General features: G+C 45.2%; 1 protein-coding gene across 3 annotated transcripts in view; it reads right to left on the bottom strand.

Annotated features, from left to right (window-relative positions):
• Dpy19l1 (dpy-19 like C-mannosyltransferase 1) overlaps nucleotides 1–14,536 on the bottom strand; it is a 95,174-nt gene extending 80,638 nt beyond the window's left edge. Inside the window, exon 1 of one of the 3 annotated variants that reach the window (XM_063233852.1) lies at nucleotides 14,287–14,536. In XM_063233852.1, the coding sequence (XP_063089922.1) occupies nucleotides 14,287–14,296 (10 nt within the window). In that variant the 5' untranslated portion in view covers nucleotides 14,297–14,536. Of the gene's footprint in view, nucleotides 1–13,600; nucleotides 13,624–13,919; nucleotides 14,243–14,286 lie in introns of those variants that run through there. The other 2 variants (XM_063233850.1, XM_063233851.1) reach the window with 2 other exon arrangements.
• Nucleotides 14,537–21,992: the final 7,456 nt, after the last annotated feature.

Below are 21,992 nucleotides of genomic sequence, written 5' to 3'. Positions count from 1 at the left end.
GTTTATTATCAATTCTCCATCTCAAAACATTATTGGGAAATTACAAATTTAATTGTTTTTAATTTTAGTTCTTCAACCCATTTGACAATAATAAATGATGATGATATTGAAGTCCTAAATACTACATAATTCTGGTGAAAGAGAATATTGTGAATCCTCCTGACTTTACCAGCAATTCATTTCCTATCAAGCCACGGAGTTAGCCTTGGACTTCACAAGTCTGGGGTGGTTAACTAAGGTCTGTCAAGGGCATCTGCCTTCTATGACCTTAAAGTCTCCCAGGAGACAGATGATGTCTTTGGGTGTTTTTAGTGCCTGCAACTCCTTTAACAGGTCTCCACCTCCACCCAGCATTCTTAACAGACAATTCCTGGAGTTGCTGGCCTGGGAATGGCACCTTTCCAGGCTCCAGGGTCCATTCAGAATGTGCTTGAGTTTTGAATCCATTCATGCCCTTCAATTTAGTAATAATGGTAACATCTGAATGTTTACTACACATCCAGTACTTGGTAAATGTTATATCTATGCCAACTAAATAGATCATCACAACTGTCCTCTCTGGTGAAGAGGGGGACTGAGGCAGAGGGGTCACTAGCAGTTGGGTCACTCATGCAAGGACACAGGGCAGGTGGACTGAGAAGGAGGCAAACCCCTGAAATTCTGTCCTGACAGCTACACTGGGGGCTCTGCAGAGCCGCTTATATGAGAAGACCAAAGTATAAAAATTTCAACAGTAAAATAAGACACATCAAACAGAGATATAGATCATTTGCAAATGGGAAGGGGTGCCAGGGACAGAGGGAGGAGGGAAAGAGAGGAGAGGAAAAAGAGAGTAAAAAGAATCAAGATGTGTTAGGCAACATAGATGGGGTCACTATATAATGCACCCAGGTACTAACAAAAAAATACAAACGTAATGACTACCGCATGTACCCAGCCAGCACCTAGCATTAAAAAGTATTCAGAAAAAAGAAGAGCAGGTGGAAGGAGGAAACTCCTGACCATGAGGTATTCTACCTCCTCCTCCTGCTTTAAACACAAAAGAAAACATGCAATTCATCCACTGATACAGGCCATATATTCTGTTGAGCCTATGAATATTTTCATAAAAGGATGATGATACACTGTTAAAAATTGAAGAATGTTATATTTTTATATGTCATTTGAAAATGAAATTTCCAAAGAAACACTGTTTTGCAACCATGAAATTTAAGAGTAAAGTTATAAATTGACGAAAACATCTCTGAGCATTCCTAGAGCTCTTCTTGCCTTCGGTAAAGAATATTTTAAATTGCTTTCTCTAAGCTTATTCTAGTAATTTTCCACCCTTCCTATATTTTGGACAAGTGTAACAAAACAGATAATCCATTTTTTCACATTAACACTTATGCTCTGTTTTGGTATTCAAAGGAAATAAAGTTGAGTATTTTTTATTTTAAAAAAAGTCAAAACACTAAAATTTTTTTCAAAGTGTAAATTTCAAAAAAAAATTCAAGCTTGTTTTATAAGAAATAGGAATTCAAAGGAAGATTTGCTACATAATGTAATTCAAAGGATCATATTCCTTATGCCTAAGAATTCTGAAAAGCTCCTATAATTTTGCTGGAAGCATATAAATTGCCTACACCCTCAACCTGAATTAGACACTCTGTGAAGTTGCATTAACTCTTTCTCACTAAAGAAACTGCACACCATGTACATCACAGATTATCAGTTTACAGAGATTTCAGAGGACTTGTCACTAAGTATCCCACTATTCCCTCTGATTGGAGTGTTTTCCCAGTTTGTATAACCCAAACTCTAATTCCCAGAAGAAACACTGTTCACTGAACTTGGCCACAGCGGTTCTTGGTGCACACACACAGCTGGGGCTCAGAGGTTCCATGAATTAAGGTGCACTGCCTGATATAGTGAGAAAGGGGAGGACAAAGTCATTCGGATACTTGTCCATATAATAAACCTAAGTGAAATACGCTGTGACACATTCCTATAACACACACACACACACACACACACACACACACACACACACACAAATTCACTTCCTGCAATGTGGTGCCCCAAGAATAGGCTGTCCCAAGCTTCAACCCTGGGCCCTGCCATATCTCCTGTGTTTGAGGTGCAGAGTTTGGGGTGCAGGGAGCAGCAGGCACCACTGATGCCTCATGACAAGGTCTGCAGCGGGTTCCTAGGCCAGCCAAAGCCCCAGCTTGTACTCCCCCTGAGGACCTGATTCCAGCTGTGTGTCCCGGCCAGCAAGAAGAGGGACCCAGCAGCATGCCCAGGGGCCTGGCCCACCTAGATCTGCAACATCTGCAGGCAGCAGACAAAACACAGGCTCTTCTTTAAGCCCCTCGCCTCACACAGTGGACAGCATGGCATGCATGGGGGCCTGTCCTTGTGAGATCTCCCAGCTGAGTCCAATGCATCTTGAGCCTGAGGTCCACTGTCCTATCTCCTTCTCGACAAGCCAGCAAGGCCCCCATTCACCCTGTGGGGACCTGTAGACCAAGCTGGTCACAGCTTCAGCTGCCAGGTGAGTTCCTGAACACAAACACATTTTCCCGTCATGGTGCTTAACATTCACAATGCACCTCTGAAAACTCCATTTCCACATCCTGTGACGCTTTAATCCCATTTCACAAAGAAAAGCTGCTCTTCCCCAGAGGTACTCAGTTATTCAAGGGCAGGACAGCCTGAGATGGGCACCACCCTCAAGCAGCTCCTTGGGTGATGACACCTCCTGACAGCAGCCACGCGAAGCGAGGCAAAAAGACAGGCTATTCCTACATGGGTGTTCATTTCACTTAAAACATTCTTCTTTATGACCCTTGGATCCACTGGGACAAGGTTTTTCGAATCAAGCTTGTCAGGTTCTAGGCTCAGCCCTGATCTCATCTCCCCATCTATTCTAAGAGTCCGCGCTGAGTTTCAGGCTTGCGTCCTGCACACAGGTTCCCTGCTCCACACCAGCAAGTCCTCCTGAGGCCCAGTTGGCTGCTGCCTGCAAACTGAGCCCCTGCTCTCCCTCTCCTGCACAGCCCCACTTTCCTCTGTGCACCCGCAGAGGCCCCCTCTTGCTGGCTCCAGTAGATTCCTTCATACAGGATCTCCTAATCCCCTGCTGTGATGACTCTATTCCTGACAGAGAAATCTGTAACTTATCCCTGAGTGAAAAGAATTCAAGTGTGGCATTCTGTGCAGCTGTCCTGGATGGCAAGCCTGGATGACAGCACCTACACACACGCCAGCTTCCTCTGGCCTTGGCACCTGGACCTGGGCTTAATTTATCCCCACAATACCTCCCCAAGCACCCTGCATGCTAGGCACCTCGCTGAGCCACGCAAAAGGAATCACAGGATGAACTCAGCTAAAACTATAAGCTTGCAAGACAACACCTAAACAGCCTGAATTACTTGAAGGGTGCACATTACATGAGTATATAAATAACATATCTGATCTGAAATCAAATCTGCAAAACAAAGCCCAGTTTCTGCAAAGTAAACTAAAAGAAGGAAACGACAAGAATCCAGTTTGAGAAAGAGAACTGTCATAACCTACAGACTCAGCTCCTTCCCCTCTAGTGTTAGCTAGTTTTGTGGGTCACAAATGCTTCTTCCAAGCCGACAAGTATCAAAATGCCTACTAGACAGCCAACACGTTTCCCCAGAAGTCAAGAACATTCATGAAATATAAGCCAATGACTTTGCCGTTACAGGTTAATCTTTGAGAGATAAGATTTAGGTCCATAAAATGAGTTTATAGCCACATTTGACACTTTAGGAGATGACATAAATGTCAAGAACTGTACAAAAACCTGTGAGGGCAGGTCAGCAGTTACCTCACAACATATTCATTAAAGTAGCAAAGATATATAGGGACACATTCCAGGTGGGGAGTCAGGATAGACAGCCAGAAGAAGGGAGAAATGTAACTGGATATGACTCCATCCAACAGGAAAGGAAGATCTCCATCACTGATACTGATGCCACAGTGTACAAAAAATGAGGACAGTGACACACTGAGGGCCTGCTGTTACCCACATCCCGTCGATGCTCAGGGCAGGTCACCTAAGTTCAGATTGCTCAGGGTTCCACGACAGCAGAGCAGGAGAGCACTGCTTATTAGCAGCCTCTTGGCTTCGTGCAGGCAGGCTGCACATTTGTCCCATTGAGCCATAAGCTGTTCGTTCCTGCATGTCTTGAAGCGGGTAGGAAGCCCGAGCACAGTAAAACGGGGCCAAGGTAGCCCATACTGGTGGTGCAGCAGGGTCACCGTGACTCTCAGGGAAACCAGAGATGCTTGGTTTTCAGTCAGGGCCCTTATTTGAAACTCCAGGGATGTATTTTTTTAGTTCACAAATGATCCTGTTATATAATCAGGGGTGATCAGCAGCTCGGACCACAGTGAAGTGAAGTGTAGGTGGTAGATAGCCAAGCTCTCCTTGAGGAAAAAGTTCCTCACTGCTACTCCATGCAACTTGGAGCCTGAGTCCTCGTTTCCTGGGAGCTGCCTAGAAACACCCTCTGGACCCATCCAGTCCTCCCAGACTTCAGCTTGCATTTCAACATGCCCCCTGCAGTGACTCGGAACCATCCATGAGGGCCACAGTAGCCCTGACTGCATGCTGGAATCTTGGTGGCTTCCAACTTGACAGTGTATGCTGGGGCAGATCTGCTGAGCGATCCCAAGGGCCAGAAGTCAGGCTAAAGAAGCTTGCCAAGACTGCACAGTGAGCCTGATTCCACTCACTAAAGATCCCACCAGGCCCTTGGAAACCTGCATTCTGAACAAGCCCTCTGGTTTGGTGACTGTGCACAATCCAGACCTTGAGACCTGGTACAGTTACTGCAGGAAGCCCAGCAGGCAGAGCACTGTAATGATGTTGGTGTGAGAGAGACAAGGAGGGCCAACAGTAGCAACAAAAGGGGCTTATTAGGAAAAGAAAATATAAAATCTGAAGGGGAAACTGGCAAAACTTGGTAGCTGCAAAAAAAATGATTAAGAAAGGAAAGAATGAAAATTCAAGCTTTTTAAATTTCCCCAATAAGAAAGTGATTCCTAGTACAGCATCCCTTAGGTCTGATTTGACTTAACCTTTTTAGCCTCTGTGGGTCACAATGCATAAAGCACAGGGTGAGGAGGTTCTGCTGGATTATCCCTTATCTCTAACCCTGCACTTCATGACCTTGAAGTACTCACAGTTTTCACCACTCACTCTGGATTTCACACTCCCCAAAGCAGCTCCATGGCAATTTTCCTACTAGTTTTTGTTTTCCTTTTGATCATCCTGCTCCTCAAACTTCAAAACCTTGCTAAATTTGGCTCTTCTGTTTCTCTTTTAAACAGGGCAAAATTTTTATTCTGAACAGGAAAAGGTATAGACTCAATTAATTAAAGAGATAATGAGTCTCAAACTGAGAAGGAAGATTTGTTTTGAAAATTCACAGTGATGATTTGAAAAAAATGTTTCTAGTAAGATCTAGAAGTCACAATGACCCACATGTTGATGGTTTCTGACATGACTTTAATCAGAATCTCCTTCATATGTATTTGGCACTAAGCAAAACAGTGGCTTACCACTATTAAGAAAAAAACACATTTATCCACTGCACACGTTGGGTAAATTACACAATACTTTCACATACTGAAGAGAACTGACCTAGGAGTTCCTGATGGAGATGTGGGTCTTGTTTCCCCATGAGGCTCCAGGTCCCACAGCTGGATTCAGCCAGGCCTGGGGGAACACCAAGTCACTCCCATTCTAGGCTCGACCATGAAAAGGTGAACCGATTTTGGAGAAAGGGTACACTAGCACAAAAGAATGCCTAGACATTACAGAACTTCAAGGACAAAGCACTTTGGAGCTTCTGGGGGTTTTCTTGGTTGTTTTTTCTTTCTTTTTTTTTTTTTCTTTTTTCTTTTCTTTTTTTTTTTTTTTTTTTTTACAGTACTGGAGATTGAGCCAGGGCTTTCATGTTCAGGTATATCCTCAGTATTTTTTTTTTTTTTTTTTTTTTTTGTACCAGGGATTGAACTCATGACCTCACACTTGCCAGGCAGGCAGGCGCTTATAGCACTGAGCTAAATCCCCAGCCCTATCCTCAGTCTTTTAAAAAACTATATTTTATTTTGATATAGAGTCTCATCAAGTTTCCCAAGCTGGCCTTGTACCAAAATAATTTATTAAAGTGAACACGTGAAAACAACAGAGCTTCTGAGAGGAGAAATATACAAAAGTTTTCATACATGTTAAACATGTATTCATGCATAAACATTAAAGTAGGTAATCCTTAATACAACCATTACCCAATGTGTATTTTAAAAGCAATAAATTCTAACTTTTAAGGGGAGTATAAATATTTCTAAATCAATCACTAACCAACATTGATCATTTTCATAAAGTAACTTCCTCCTAGCCTGGTGTAGAGGCATATACCTGTAATCCCTGCCCTCTAAGTGCTGAGGCAGGAAGACTGCAAGTTGAAAACTTGGCTGGATCTCTTAGTGACTTAGTGAAATCCTGTCTCAAAATTTAAAAAACAGAAATAAATAAATTAAAAGGGGCCAGACAATGTACAACTCCCAGTATCACAAAGAAAAGGAAAACCTAATTTCCTCCTTTAAAAAAAAATATGCATTCAGTGTTTTAAGAACAAACAGCTACAAGCCAAATAACATGCAATCTTATGGAATGCACCCATCGTGCAAAGGGAAGCTACAGAACGCTAATAAATCAGTTGGGAAACAGTAGAAGCTGCATCTCTTCACTACAGAAAGAAGGGACCAATCCGCATCATCCATGCAGGCCATGCACGCTCAGCAAGACGTTCTCGTAAGTCCACTGCCTGATAAACTGTTCCACTTTGAAGGTCACAAAATCCCTCCAAACTGCAATCTACCCTTGGACATCATAATATGGTACCTGTCATTTAATTTAAATCATGACACTTGTTTACTATTTTAATCAGTTTTTACAGCACTGTTAAATAACCAACCAAAATACACACAAAATTATTTTATGTATATACACAATATATACACAAAATTAATTATGTAAAGACAAACTGAAGACTGACAGACTGACCATGAGGACATGCAAACCTGAGTGATTGGCAATGAGTAAAACCTGCAAAGTGGTGCCCTTTCCAAGAGAGTCACTGGGGACTGGGACACAGGGAGTCATCTTCCCACAGATCTATACTTAATATTTTAGGTCCTGAGGCCCGTAATTTGACAGCTGTGACTAACAAAGTCAAGACACCTGTCACTTCAACCCCAAGTCCCATGTGATGCAGTCAGTAATCACCTAGCCCTACCCTAGTTTCCCCATGAATACAATGCTATGTGGTAACCTTTCAATTCTAGACTGCTATGAAATATCCATGAACAGGAAAGATGAGAAAAGAATGAAAAACAAAGCTTTATGAAAAATCTTTTAAACATGGTAGAAAACAGTACCATTGCTCAATTATATAAGTGCTTTATGATTCACATGAAGACCTGGAGGAAACTCCTGCCATTTGATAACTGCAGTACTCAAAAGCTGGATTACAAAAGCAGTGATTACTGTTAGGAACCCACAACAGGCTGCATAGTGCACATACACTTTAGGCAAATTTGTGTTAGAAAAATATGAATATAGCCTCATTCTTCTCAATTCCACAGTCTTCCCTAAATCAGAATGTCTCTAAACAGCAAGTTTGCAAAAAGAAGTGATGAAATAGTACATAAAATCCCATCCATCCTTGCTCGGACTAACAGACCACAAGATCGTGAGACTTTGTTCAGGGGGAAAGTAATGGTAAGGATTCCCAGAAAATAAAAAGGCAGTGTTAAGGCACAAAATTATGCCACAATTCCTCACTTTTAAATGTAATCCTATTCAATAATGCTTGACTGGATGGGGAAAGGCCATCCACAGAGAACAATCTTCCTTATGAGATTCAGCAGCGGTAAGAAGATCAAGAACCAAAACACACATCACCTGCATCAGTTCTGACAACTGCAATCAGCAGAGTGAGTGACGACAGACACCAGGAGACTTCGTCCAGAGAGGTTGCACTGGCTTGGTAAAGGACAAGCCCAGGGTAGACAGGAACCAGCAAAACAAGAAGTCAGGGTTAACAGATGAAATAACAGAGGCTGCAGGCTACCCATGCAGGTCTGTCTTCTCTGTGAAGTATAAGCAGCTTATTCACATAAACTTTAACAGACATTAATATACAAAAGGCACTCATTAAGAGACACTGGTAGGTCCTGACAGTATAAGTTTAAAATGTTCAAATGTATACAACATTCAAATGTGTAATTAAAATGTTATCTGCTTTTAATAATCATGCCATACATTTGACCAAAAGTCAATCACAAATTGAGAACATGTCCTTTACACTCAAAGCATCTTTTCTTTCTTTCTTTTTTCTTTAGGTACTAAGGATTGGGCTCAGGGCCTCAGCGCAGGCTAGGCAAGCACTCTACCACTAAGCTCGATCCTCAGCCCTTGCTGACTTTTGAGAAAAGGTCTTCTTAAACTGTCCAGGCTGGCCTCAAATTTGGGATTCTTCTGTCTCAGTACTCAGAGTCACTGGGATTACACACATGTGCTATCACCTGGATCAGTGCACTTTAAGAATAAAACATGTTTTGGTGATTATTGACATTCTCTAGACATAAGCAAAAATTTATTGTAGAGATTTTTTTTAAATGGTTTCAAGCACTGAAGAAATTGTTTTCAATCTCAAACTGCCCTCTTCCTTGCTGACTTCCCAGGGGATGCATGGGTTAGGGTGTCTATGTGTTAGCTCACACAAGCCTCCCCAGACTGCTGCTTCAGTGTCTATCAGGAAGCAAGCCCAGGAGGACAGTCTGCCTCTGGCTCCACTAGTACCCCGAACTCGCTCCTTCCTGTTTGTTATGCCATGCCTCTATGTAGGGTTCCCCATTTTAATGCTCTAAAGAGAGAGGAACAAGAAGTTGACACTTACTGAGAAGTGACTTAGCTACGTTCTCAATGCTGTGACAAAAAAAAAAAAAAAAAAAAAAAAAAAAAAATCTGATACCCATAAACTAAAAGATGACAGATTTATTCTGGTTTACAGTTTGCAGAGATTTCAGTCCACAGCTGGCTGGCTCCAAAGCACGGCAGTGTAACGGAGGAACATGGCAGAGGAGAAACAGTCCATGGCAGGGAAGGCAGGAAGCAGCAAGACTGCCTCCTTCTTTCCCTTTTTATTTCATCTAGATTACAAGCCTTTCGGATGGTGCCACTCACACAGAAGGTGGGTTTTTCCTTCTTCAGTAAATTCATCACCCACAACTAGAACTATGCTAAACCAATCAGTGGATTAATTCAGTATCACACACTCAGGATCCAGTCACCTCCCAAAAGCACTACCCATTAGCACAGGAGGCTTGGGGGAACATTCACATACAAGCTATAACAAGCAGGAATCCTGAGGTTCTCAGCACTGGATACTGGGGCTTTCTTCTGCTGCACTGGAATCCTGGGCCAGGCAGAATGGGGCAAGACAAGTATAAAACTCGGGAGCCACTCTGCCTGGGTTCGGAGTCTGGCCCTGCCTGTCCCACAGAAGGGAGGAATTCAGGATAGTGACTCAGCCCAGCCAGGAAAAATAAGTGTGGCAACTCCAATGCCATGGTGATGTCTGAGCTCACAGTTGATGCGCTCCTCCCAGTGAGAATGAAGCCTGAGTAGAGCAAATCTCTCTAGGGATGACATGCAACTGCTCTGGAAGCTGGAATTCAACACTGCTGAGCCTGAATCACCTGTTTGCTGAAGTCCCCCTATTTTAGGTCACCACTCATACTTTTTCTCTTAAGTTCCACTACCAATCTGACATTTCTATTTGACAGCTCACAAATGTCTCAAAAGTATTATATTTAAAATAAAATCCTTGCTCTTTTCCTTCAAACCTGTGCCTGCATCCATAACCATCTTCCACATCTCAGTGAATACCATTATTTTCCCAATTAGAGTTGCCAAAAACCCAGGAATTACTCATGATTTTTCCCTTTAGCTTTCAGTAAGGCCAAGTCATCTAAGTCCTTCCCTCTCAACCTTATATCCCCTGTTCCATCCATCTCTACGCCACCTTTCCACCTGGGCCAACACCTCTCTGAAACGGAGCCCTTTGGGAAATCAGACCTTGCCTCAACTGCTTTCCCAGAAGCAGATTCTCAAGGACAAAATGTACTACGACACTCCCTTTCAGCACTAGAACAAAACCCCCGTTCCTTTGCAAGGCTGGTCCATCTCTCAGCCACTCAGGCTGGTCTCTTCTGGGCACAAACAGTTGCTACCCTCATCTCCCACACAGTTCACATTAAAGCTCCCTGAGTTCTCAGCTTTAAGACCACTTTCTCTGAGGCTTTTCTTGCTCTTATTCAAAGTGAGTATTTCCTGACATTGGGGTTTGTTTCCCTAACTCAGCTGCTTTTTCCTTTCCTCCACTGCTTTTATTATAATATACAATTATTCCATTTATTTGCCATACATACCCTTTTGGAATGTAAGTTCCATAGAGGTAGAGGTTACAGAGTTTTATTTTAGTCAGTCTCCGTAACTGACTATGCTGTTTTAGGTATAGTATTTCATTTTTCTTCCCTGCACACCCACACGGGGTACTGGGCATTGAATCCAGAGCCTTTACAGTGATCTACATGTCCAGCTGCTTTTACTTTTATTATGAAACAGGGTGTCCATAAATTACTCAGGCTGGGTTTAAACTTGTGAACCTCCTGCCTCAGCAGCCCTGAGTGCCGGGATTACAGGTATGCACCATGACCGGCTTCATTTGCTCTTTACCATAACCATTATTCCCATTTTAAAGATGAGCCAACTAAAATAGGAAATACTGACAGTGTAAGCACAGCTTCTGCATTCAGAAGCAGGACATGGTGCCGCACAGTACTGAGATGCCTGTTCTGATCCCAGCCAGCTGCCCTATTCCCAACACCTGCAAGAAACCCTTCGCCTTGACACACCTTCCGACCCCTTCTGGCTGTCACCACAGAGGAAGTACTGCTGACACAGGACAGCCGGATAAACACCCAGGACATGTCAACCTGGGTTACAGCCCTGCAGACCAAGGATCGAGGAAGAGCGAAGGAGGCGTGCTTTCCTCCCACGTGTGCCCACTCAGGATCGGCTTCAGCGGCATGGCTCTACTCTCATGAGGGTTCCCACGCCCTAGCAACCAGTCCACATCTAAAGCTGAGAACCAGGTCCAGCCCAGGGCTCTCCTCCGACCCAGTCTGTGAGCTAGACCTCAACAAAGCTAAACACTTTGCTCAGGTGCCTTTGAAACAGGCAGACTTGGGGGGCAGGGGGGAGGTCCTGAAAGATGCTGGTTTTCAAACTGGGAAGCACAACTCTGGATTGAGACGTCAATGTCATGGGTTATAACAGCATAAAAGAAAATAAAGGAGATCGGAGTGTACCACACACACTCAGAGAGTCAACACTGCTCTATGAAATGTTTGCTTTCAGTATCTGCATATACAAGCCACTTGGTGCTTAGTCTCAGTTCTCCTCCCTCCTGTGCCTGTTCCCAGCCCCAGGACCAGAGCCTCAGTGGAAGCTCTTCTTGGGTGGCCTTGACTCCACAGCCCAGCTACTGCAGGTCATCCCTGGGTGCCTGCAGGTCCTTTGTGGACTCCTTAAGCCTGCTCTTACTTCTGAAAAAGAGTCCCTTTATTAAATCTGCTTCCCTCCAGACACAGACATACCACAGATAAACAGACAGGGAGACAGACTGACAAACACATATAGATGATAGCAGGCTGTGTTTTCAGAGGTGTGAGCAGGTTTAATGTACTGTTTATTGGGAGCTGTGGTCAAAAAGCTCCAGAAATACCGTCCAGGTTCTTTCTACACCTCTGCCTCCTTCTGGCAGATGAATAGAAAGCAACCAGGTTGAGATTCCAAAAATAAACATTTCAAGAAATCCATTTGTACAAAGGTTAGCATTAAGTAATACATACTATCCAACCCGCCCCCCCAAAAAACACAATGATTAAAACAGATTGTCTAGCAATGCTTTGCTCTGTCCAACAGTAGGAAAGACCACTTTGATGACTTGTCGGTGTCCAGCACTTATGGAGAAGAGCCTCATTCTGTTTTTAACTCCTAGAAATCTGTGCTTCTGTCATGGACCTTTCTTCCTAAGCAGAAACAAAGCCATTCTGGTGACAGCCTAATATTTAATGGTTGTACTTGATCAGCTACAGGTTAATTCCAGAAGAGTAAAACTGACTCTCAACATACAAGACCACGGCTACTTCAAAGGTCCACATTTAGACCTTTCACCTCATTCCTGGAGAGTAAAGAAAAGAACAAATGAGACAGCTGTTTGAAAACACTAAAACTGTTCTTCTTCCCAGGAACTGGATGGCTTTTCTGATGCTTTGGCAGGGCCTGTGGGCTGGTGAGGAGTCAAACTCTCAGGCCCAATCTTTGCAGAACCACCTTTCCAGAGTGTCCTGTGGCCACTCCTGTAGGTGCTCAACAGGACACAATGTCTGGACTATGGACTGCAATGTGTTCACCCAGTCTCCACACATCTGGTGACCACTGCCCTGGGCATACCCAGGATATGATCTACCACACTCATGCCCTTCTAATGCCCAAACCAAACCCGAGTGTTACACCATTACACGGATCCAAAACTCTAGGATCCATGGGCTTTACTAAATCCAAATAGAAACCATCCAATTTAAGAAGATTCAAAAGAAACACAATTATAAGGAAAAAAAACCGCAAAAATAAAAATTAAAACAGGCGATCGAAACTATCATTATTCCAAAATTTGTTATGGTCTCTCCCTGAAAAAGAAATGCCATTCTATAATTTACTGCAAAGTGGTTACTGTGCATGCTACCCACTCAAAACAGGCACTTTTACTCTATCACTAGATCTCACATCAGTATTACCCATTTCCCTGTTTCATAGTCTAGAATTGTTAAATGTACGTAGACACAAAACATTTCCCCATGCACACCGATCCTTTTAGCTCTGCTCCCCAGCACATCCCAGACTTGGGCAGGGCAGGGAAAACTCCACATGGAGAGAACCATGAGCAGCCAGCACCACTGAAGGCCATCTCCTCCCCTCTTCTCCGGTAGCATGCTGCCTCCCCAAGGTGAACCTAACCGCACACTGGCTTACTATTGGGGATGAGGGGGGAGGGGGGATGTGCTGAAAATACTAGCACTGTAGCCTAGAACCTACTATTTACGGCGTGGGGGGGTTGGGGGGGATACCCTAGTAGCAATCTCCACTTCCCGAGCTCCCGACAACACATGCAGCTTTTCAGGACCTAGTGCTTCCTAAAGTGGCCAGGGTGTCAGTGAAAGATGCTTATGCCATGTGCCCCCGCCTGCACTGAACCCCAAACTGTGGGCAAAGGGAACTTCAGATTGCTATGGGAAACCGAGAAGCCAGCAAGGGCTAAATCATCAGGAATTAAATAATTCAAAGGCCAAACCCATCCCGGCCACCCAGGGCAAAGGCATCGTTAAAGTGTCTCAGGGGCTGGCTAGAGAGCCAGGCCTTCGGTTCAGGCGGCTTGGCGTCCTGCACCTCCTAGACGTCCACTCGGGACCGAACCGGAAGTGGGCTGTCACCCGCGCGCGCTCAAACTTTCTCCGCAGCCCATCCTCGCGGTGTCCCAAGGGCGCGGGCGCCGGCGGCCGGTTGGAGGAAGCGGGCAAGGAACACCCCAAACTCTGCACCGCCCAAGGCGCCGCGCCGCTCCGCGCCGCGCGTGCGGAATCCCAAAGTGCCACCGGAGGACACGAAGGAAACGCTCGCTCCGGCGGAACTCCAAGTTTGGCAACTTTGTCGGGCCGGCAAGGCGGTCGGCCGCGCGCCCCGCCCCGCGCCCCAGCCCGCGGCTCACCCAGCAGCGGCGTGGCCCAGCGCCCCCCGCGCCCGGCCCACCGCAGGCCCAGCGCCCCGCGCAGCGCCGCCAGGCGCCCCCCCAGGCCGGCCCCAGCGGGCGGCGCGGAGTGCTCGGTGAGGGGCCCCTGGTGGGCGCTGGACTCCACGGAAGGGGGCGCGCGCTCGGGGCCCAGCTCCCCGGCGTCCTGCGGCCCGCTGGGCGGCGGTGGCTTGGCGCTCGCGTCCCGGTGCCTGCTCCGCGCCAGCGGGACCATCTCGGCATCGTCGCGCCCGCTGGCTGCGCGCGCCCGGACGGCGGCGGCTGGGACCAGGGGGCGCAGCTCAGGAGGGTGGGTCGGGGGCGGGGCCGGGGCGGGCTCGCGCACCGGTTGTCATGGCGACAGTGAACGCCGGGGGCGGGGGCGGGGACGCCCGTAGAGTCGCGCGGCCCCGCCTTCTCCGCTCCGGACGCGACCCCCCGGCGACCGAGTGCGCACGCGCGAACGCTGACTCCGTGGCCCCGCCCGGCTGGGCGACGGGGGCGCGCAAAGGTGGGGATAAGGAACTGGGATCTGGGGGCGGGGCCAGACGGGAGCTGGCGGGAACCGGAGCTGCTGGGCTGGGGGCTCTCAGGGTGGCGGCATGTCCTTTTTGAGGACTATTTGAGGGTCTTTTTGAGGACCCATGACTTCAGGCAGCTGTCTTTCTCTTTCTCCTCCGCTCCGGGAGCTGCTTCCAAAACCTTGGCTACAGTTTCTGTGCATCTGCATTTTAAACCAGGGATTTTGGCTGGCTTGGGCTTTTTTGTTCGAAACAGTCAACTGCTAAATTGCTCAGACTGAGCTCTAACTTGAGATTCTCCTGTCTCAGCCTTCCTGGGCGGCGATTCCTCAATGGATACCAGTATTCATTCACTGTTAGACTTTTTTAAGGGACCGTGAGTTCTTCTGTAAAAGGAAAGACTTTTATCACTGCAGTTAATCCCTCCTGCTCTGTATATTTTGCGAGTGTAGACGTTTATTGGAGCATGGAACCTCTATTTTTAGACGATGGCCTTTTAAAGATGATTGAAAATGAGATGCAAAAAGCTTGAGTTCAGAAACAGTGCTTCAGATTGATCCACTGTTACCTCTGAGACCAATGCTGAATGTATTACCGTCAGGGTAAAGGAAATCTGATTCCATATGTATTAAAGATAATAATAGTTTCATGATACGGTTCTTAAATGATTAGAAAGACATATGGACAAAAAGATTGAGTATGTGAACTACGGTACTAGGTTGCCTGTCTCCTAAATGTGGCAGATTTAGGAACCCTTTAGCTGGTACCACTTCACCAGAAAAAATGCTTGTTGAATGAATGAATGCAGGAGATAACCAAGGATAGTTCAGAATACCACATGCTGAGTAACCTTTGGAAGTCACTTAGCTCTAATCCTCTTCTCTCTTCTCTCGTGACCCTGAAATTCTGGAGAATGTGAGGTCCTTCCTATTTATCTTCAGCTGCCCCTCACAGCCTGGCTGGGAAAGCTGCAGAGTTGCACTGAAAGGCCCCCCATGTGGGACTACTAGTTTTTTAAAATGGACCTTTTAGGCCTAGCTATGCCCCTGCTTTTATCCACACCAGCAGCATTGTGCCTAAGGCCACGGCCCTGTAACTTTCTGAACCTGTTTCCTCATCCCTAAAGGAGAGCGGGGGAGGAAGTATCTCACAATCATCAATGCTGCATCAGCATTTCTGCTCTGAATGTTCATAGTAGTTATCCAAATCCAAGCAACTGCTGAGTGCTCAAAGCACTGGGGGAGATGGAGGGCAGTGGTGAGTGCTCAGCTCTCCCAGGCAGAGGGCTGAAGGTCTAGGACAGGCTGCAAGCCAGGGGCAGCAGAGGAACGAACAACTATGGGAGTCAGGGGGTCCCCACTCCCTGGGCTTCAAACTTCTCAGCAGTTTGAGTTCTGGATCTGCCATCCATTCCCTGCTTCCACAGGTGCTGTAGAAAACAAGGCTGATTCAAGAGGGTCATGGAGCCTGTGTAAAATAGTAGGGAGCTCCTACTATTTGGAGTGTGCAAGCCCCACACCCTGAAGTAGCGTGTTCCCCCCCATGGAGAAAGGGGAGAGGAGAAAACTAGAGTCCAGGCTGACATACACCAGGCTTCTTTCGGTGTCTGTGACCAGGGAGTTCATTCAGATCTTTGTTCTTAGACCAGTGTCTGCCGCATAGTGGTGGGTGCTTGCAAACAAAAGCAAGTAACTTGCACAGACTGGACGCTGCATTTAAAAAAAAAAAACTGTTGGGCCCACAAATCAATTTGAGATCATTATGATTTAAAGGAAGCATTTGAAATTCTTCGTCATCATCCTTTCCAAGAGATTTCCAAGCACACCACAAAGAGGATTCCTAATGTGATACTGCAGCATATTGTGCCAAGACCTAAGGATTTCAAGGACAGGAACTGGAAAGAGCCCCTGTTCACCAAAGAATCCTTGGTCTGAGCTCTAGGGGGTAAACTCAATTCTTTTCTCAGGCTGCACAGTAAAAGCTTTTTATTAACTGGGTATGCTGGTGCAGCCTGTGATCCCTGCACCCTGGAAGGCTGAGGCTAATCACAAGTTCACACTCAATCTCGGTGGTTTAGTGATTTCACAAGACTGTCTCAAAACAAATAATACTAATAATATGAAAAGGATTGTTGAGCTGTAACAGTGAGGGCTCTGGGTCCAAGACCTAGTATTGTCCACAAAAAACAGTGGTGTTATCCAACTTTGGGGATGGAGACAAAGGAGATTATAAAGAGGGAATATAGACAAAATGAAACCCCTAAAATCATAGAGAAAGACTCTGCAGAATCATAAGGGTTAGCCATATTAAAGGAGTGATGGGGACATCAGATGGGCAATGAGGAAAAGTAAATGTGACCGAGGGAAGAATATGCTGGAAGACAGTCTCCTTTGTTTCTCTGCGTTGGTGTCTAAGAGACACATTTGGAACATCTAAGTGCTCCCCTTGTCCTCCCACCAGCATTCCTACTTGTGAGTGACAGGTGAGGAATGTAGCTTTTCTTCCTCACTGGGAGGTCCATCACTTGATCTCTATTTTAGAGCCATGTCCTAGAGTTAAATTCTCGACCTGACAGTTTTCTGGCTCAGTGGCTGCATCTAGGAGATGCAAAGTGCCTAAGCCCAGCACACCTCACAGCAGCTCAAACCCTGTGCAACCAAGTCTATCTGGGTAACATAGGACTTTGAGCAGAGCTCCAACATTAACTTGTCATTGTGTTTGTTACCATGTATTCCTTTAGTCTGGGGAGAACAGATGTAAATTGCTACTTTATAGCACTTCAGATTTTACCTCCTGTCTTTCTTATAGCTGACCTTGTAATTTAAACTGTTCATGCTCCAATGCATGTTCCTGAGAAAGCCAGAAAGTTCATTATTAGAACTAGTTATAGACACAGGGAAAAAAACGTCTCCACAGCAAGGGGGATGTCTGCTAGAGGGCAATGCCTGATAGAGGGCTGTTTAAGTCCTCAGTGCCTTAGCAGATGTTGGGGACAGGCTTTCCTTGTCCTCAATGCCTTAGCAGATATTAAAGACATTAAAGATTCACGTGCTGAGTTCTTGTCCCCAAAGACCTTACCGTTTAGTTGAGGAGGCAGAGTTTAAAATAAAAAAGTTTGGCTGGGGATTTAGCTCAGTGGTATAAGCACCTGCCTGGCAAGTACAAGATTGTGAGTTTGATTCCCAGTACCTAAAATAAAATAAAATAAAATAAAATAAAATAAAACAAAAAAGTTTATGTACAGCGTTTTATATACACATATTCCCTGGGCAATCTCATGGTTATGCTGGACATTTGCTGGACCCATATACCCCACAGCCCAAACCATGCTGCTTTTCGAATTTCTTCTTGGTGCCTTCAACTCTACAGTCCAAACGGACTTCTTTTCCATCTCCTTATTTCACTGATGGCACCCAGATTGTCACATTCCTCACAAAACTCATTCTTTTCTAAATCCCAGCACAGAGCTGAAGGCAGAATAGTGGTGGTACTGCCACATGCCCTATTTCTCCAGATGTAAACCAGGTCTTCTATTAATTTTTGTTCCAAAAGACATAATAGGGTTTATTTTCAGAGGAGGTCTTATTTTTTTCATGCACAACAACCTACATTTATTTGTGACGACCGGAGCCCACTCTGGCCACATGAGTGCACAGGGAAATGAGCACACTGGAACATTCAGCTTCTGTTCTGTGAGGTAAATGCAAATATTTACAAGGTTACTTTGCTTGACTGCAACCTCGTATCTGCTGGATGATTTCTCTTCAGTGACCTTTGTTGACAAGTATGTGCTTTCTGGGAGCCATGGAGAAGATAAAATGGTTGGGGGAGAAAGAATGTGGTGGGACAAGAGGATAGCTGATGGTAGTAACCAAGGCAGCCCAGGAATGGAGAGATGGAGGGAGAGTAGCCATGGACACATCTGAATATGAGCATCTCACCGGAAGCTGGAGGCAGAGGCAGGATGCCGCTATTGGGAGTCCCTCCTAGAACTGGGTGGAGGCTCAGAACCCCAAGCCTGACTCCATTTCCACTGCTTTACTTAATAGGCCCCCAGGAAAAGATGATACATCTGCTGGAAAAAATAAAGTCAAGCAAAATCCTTAGGTGAGTCCTTTCCAATGCAGATTCTGGGCCCCTAGTGTGCACATGGTATATTTGTGTGTGTTGGGGGTGTGTTTGCATCTCTCACCTAGGGATCAAGGTAAGATCGTGACCGGTGGTGGGATCCTGACAAGGCTCCCCAAAGTGCTCACCCTGGAGGTGGTTTAAGTCTCATGCCCCCCCCAAAGGAATCAGTTTCCAGCATTGGAGATCACTGTCCCCAGAAAATCAGGGTGTCTTTCTTTTTTGTCTCATCTCTCTTTTCTCTTTTTTCTTTTCTTTTCCTTTCCTCTATCTTTCTTCCTCGCTTATATTTTGCCCTTTTTTTTTGAAGACAAATATTTTATTAAACTCCTCAGTCATTACTGTTCAATCTCCTGCACTCTCATGAGGGACACATTCAGGAAAAGCAAGCACATTTTCTTCGCAGAAATCATGGAAAAATCAATACTGATGCATTTTCACAAAGATTACCTTTCATTCGTTTTTGGAGCTGTATTTAAGAGGAATCACTACCGAATGTCCATAGTTATTCTTCCTTGGTCATTTAAGATGGATCTTGGAAATGTCTTCAAAATACTACAGAGAATGAAGTAACAGTGAGACATGTACTATTTATAGTCATTGTATCTTTTTTTGTTTTTGTTTTGTTTTGTTGGTACTGATAATCAAACTCATGACCTCACGATTGCCAGGCAGGCCTTTGTCACTGAGCTATATCCCCGGAACATTTACTATTTATAGAACCGTGCTGAAAGATTACACAGACATATTATTTTGGGATCTGTGCAGTTAGATGACTTCAGAGCTGGAAATCGTTGAGTCACCTGTCTCTTATCTTGAAACTCGAGAGATGAGAATAGTGAGGGTGTTCACAGCTGCGCAGCAGGTAACTGCAGTCCTATCAGGCCTCATCTCTGAAGCTCTGCAAGTGTAAGAATTACCTGGGAGGCTTTAAGGACTGTGATGCCCACAGCTTACTCCTGCCAGTGGCCTGACAGGCAGAGAGGACATCTGTGGCTTGCAGAAGTCCCCCAGTGATGCTGCCCAATGTAAACACTGAGGGAGACTTCTGCTTAGGGAAAGAAATTTCCTCTATTTCCTTGGGATATGATATATTTTAAAAACATGTTAATTTAGCTGTAAACAGGTTCTCTAGAGTAAAAGAAAGTAATGAGGTATGGCAACAAGTTGTATTGGTTCATTTTCAGTTGCTATAACAAAATCCTTGTGATATATGACTGAGAAAACTGGATTATTAAGCGCCCAGTTTTGGAGACTGAAAGCCCAAGACCTAGTGAATCCTATGTGTTCTCTTTCCTCTCTAGAGATGAGTGCCTTCTGGTTACCTCACAACATGGCAAGTGATATCACAGTGACAGCCTGTGTCAGGCGAAGAGAGCAGCCCAGCAGTGCGACAGGAAACAGAGGCTCAGAAACTGGGCTTGCCCTTCTGGTGGCAACTCACTATTGGGGGTGCCAAGCAGGGCCCATGTAAGACCTGCATTTATTCCTCCCAAGGGCAGTGTCCCTAAGGACTCCATTATCACCTAGAAGGTTCCATGACTCCTCTGTGTCACCACACTGGCATGAGGCTTCTAGCTCATGAGCATTTGGGGGACACACTGACTCCACATCCAAGGCCTAGCACGAAATATAGAATGCTACTCTGTTAGCAGGTGGGGGATCCTCTCCTTGACATGCTTGATGTCCCAAGTAAGAACTGGACAGCACATACAGAAAAGGCAGAAGAAGGGTACATTTTTAAATCTGTTTTTAAAATTTTATTGTTACATTCTAGATGTACATAATGATGACATTCATCATAGGGAATTTGTACCTCTGCATGATATATCGTACTTCTTTTTCTCCAACCCCTCCCCTCCCTTTAGCCCCTCTTCCCCTTCTCATTTATAAAAGCTATGTTTCTATTTTTTTCTTCTATTCTTTTTTTTCTTTTCAAGCAGAAGTGAGGTACACAATGCAGGCTAGAGTGGGCCAGTGAACAGACTCCCAGCAGTTGAGGATAAGGGAAATGGCTCTTTTTATATCTAAAGTTCCTGGCTCTGCTTCAGTTGTCCTGCAGAAAGGCTCCTTGGGCTTCCCATTAGGTGTAAGGAAGGACTGGAGGCAGCCCTTTCTTGATCAATCCTGCAAACAGTGTCAGATTAAAATGAGGGATTGGAACATTGCTTTCTGATTGGTTCCATGTACAGTGCTCAGGAGCCAAGTTCTCAGGGGTCGACATGTGTCATCTGAGTTTTTATGACCCTTGACACATTCCTCCCTGTTAGTCATCTGGTTGCTCCTAAGGCCTAATCTCCTACCTCAAGATTGCAAGTCAAAATTTGGAAGCAGCTTTCACACACCAAAGATGGGACTTTGCCCTGGGAGTGGTGTCCATGTGAGACCCTCTTTGATCCTCTCTCAAACACCTGAAGCAAGTCACAAATGATGATGTCACCAGGGATCACCTGCAGGTCACTAGCTTGTCCCCTCTCCCACCCTGTATGGCAGGTGGGCTGCAGCACCAAGCAGACAGCCCCAGGAGAGAATGGAGGGAGAAGGGAATCAAGGCACCTGCAAAGGTGCAGGGCCAAGAACCTGCAAAGACACTTAGGAGCTACTTCAGAGGACTCCTCATGCCAAGTTCCGCATTGTATGGATCTTGGAGACCACTGCTTCCCACCATCGTTTACCCTGAGCTTCCCAAGGCCATGCTCCAACACTCTGCCTCTGAGTCTCCCTGCATTTTTCTTTGTAAACTCAATCACATTTTTAAAACAGAGATGGCAAACAACAAGGCTAACTAGTAGATAAATGTTATTAATTTTATTAGTATGACAATTGAAGCAGTTATAGAAAAAACTTTTATCTCTGCTATTTATAGAAATAAAGCTGCCCATTCTTTTTAATGATAATTAGGCCAGTGATAAATTACTGCTGCTCTGCAGTTGTTACCATGGCAAGCATCCCTACACAGGTTTGCGTCCCACACCTTGCACTTTGACAGTGGGTGTGACAAGAAGCATAGCTGTGATGAGAAACCTAATTTGAATCAATGGCAAATTCAGGAAAAAGTAAAAATGTGTATACTTTGTCACTAACTTCCCTTCACTTGACTTTATTTTTCGAATAGGAGGAAAAGGTGACTTCTACTGCTTAGGCAAAAAATCCAGAGGTGACAATGAGAAATAGGTGTCAAACTCTGAAATACACCACTACAGTCTAATATACATGAGTCTCTTATCTATACCTAACCATGACCCTGAGTCTGATACTTACCCTAACCCTAACCCTAACCCTGATCCCAGTCCTAACTGTAATCCTAACCCTAACCCTGAATGTAAACCAAGTCCTAATCATAAACTTATCCCTAACCCTTAATATGCAGCCTAACTTTGTCCCTGACCCCGATCTAGCATTA

The sequence above is a fragment of the Cavia porcellus genome, unplaced genomic scaffold (genome assembly GCF_034190915.1).
Source record: "Cavia porcellus strain 051 isolate PalLab524CR breed Dunkin Hartley unplaced genomic scaffold, mCavPor4.1 scaffold_23, whole genome shotgun sequence".
Lineage (NCBI taxonomy): Eukaryota > Metazoa > Chordata > Mammalia > Rodentia > Caviidae > Cavia > Cavia porcellus.
Note: the sequence above shows the minus strand (reverse complement) of the source record. Positions and strands in the feature narration are given on the sequence as shown.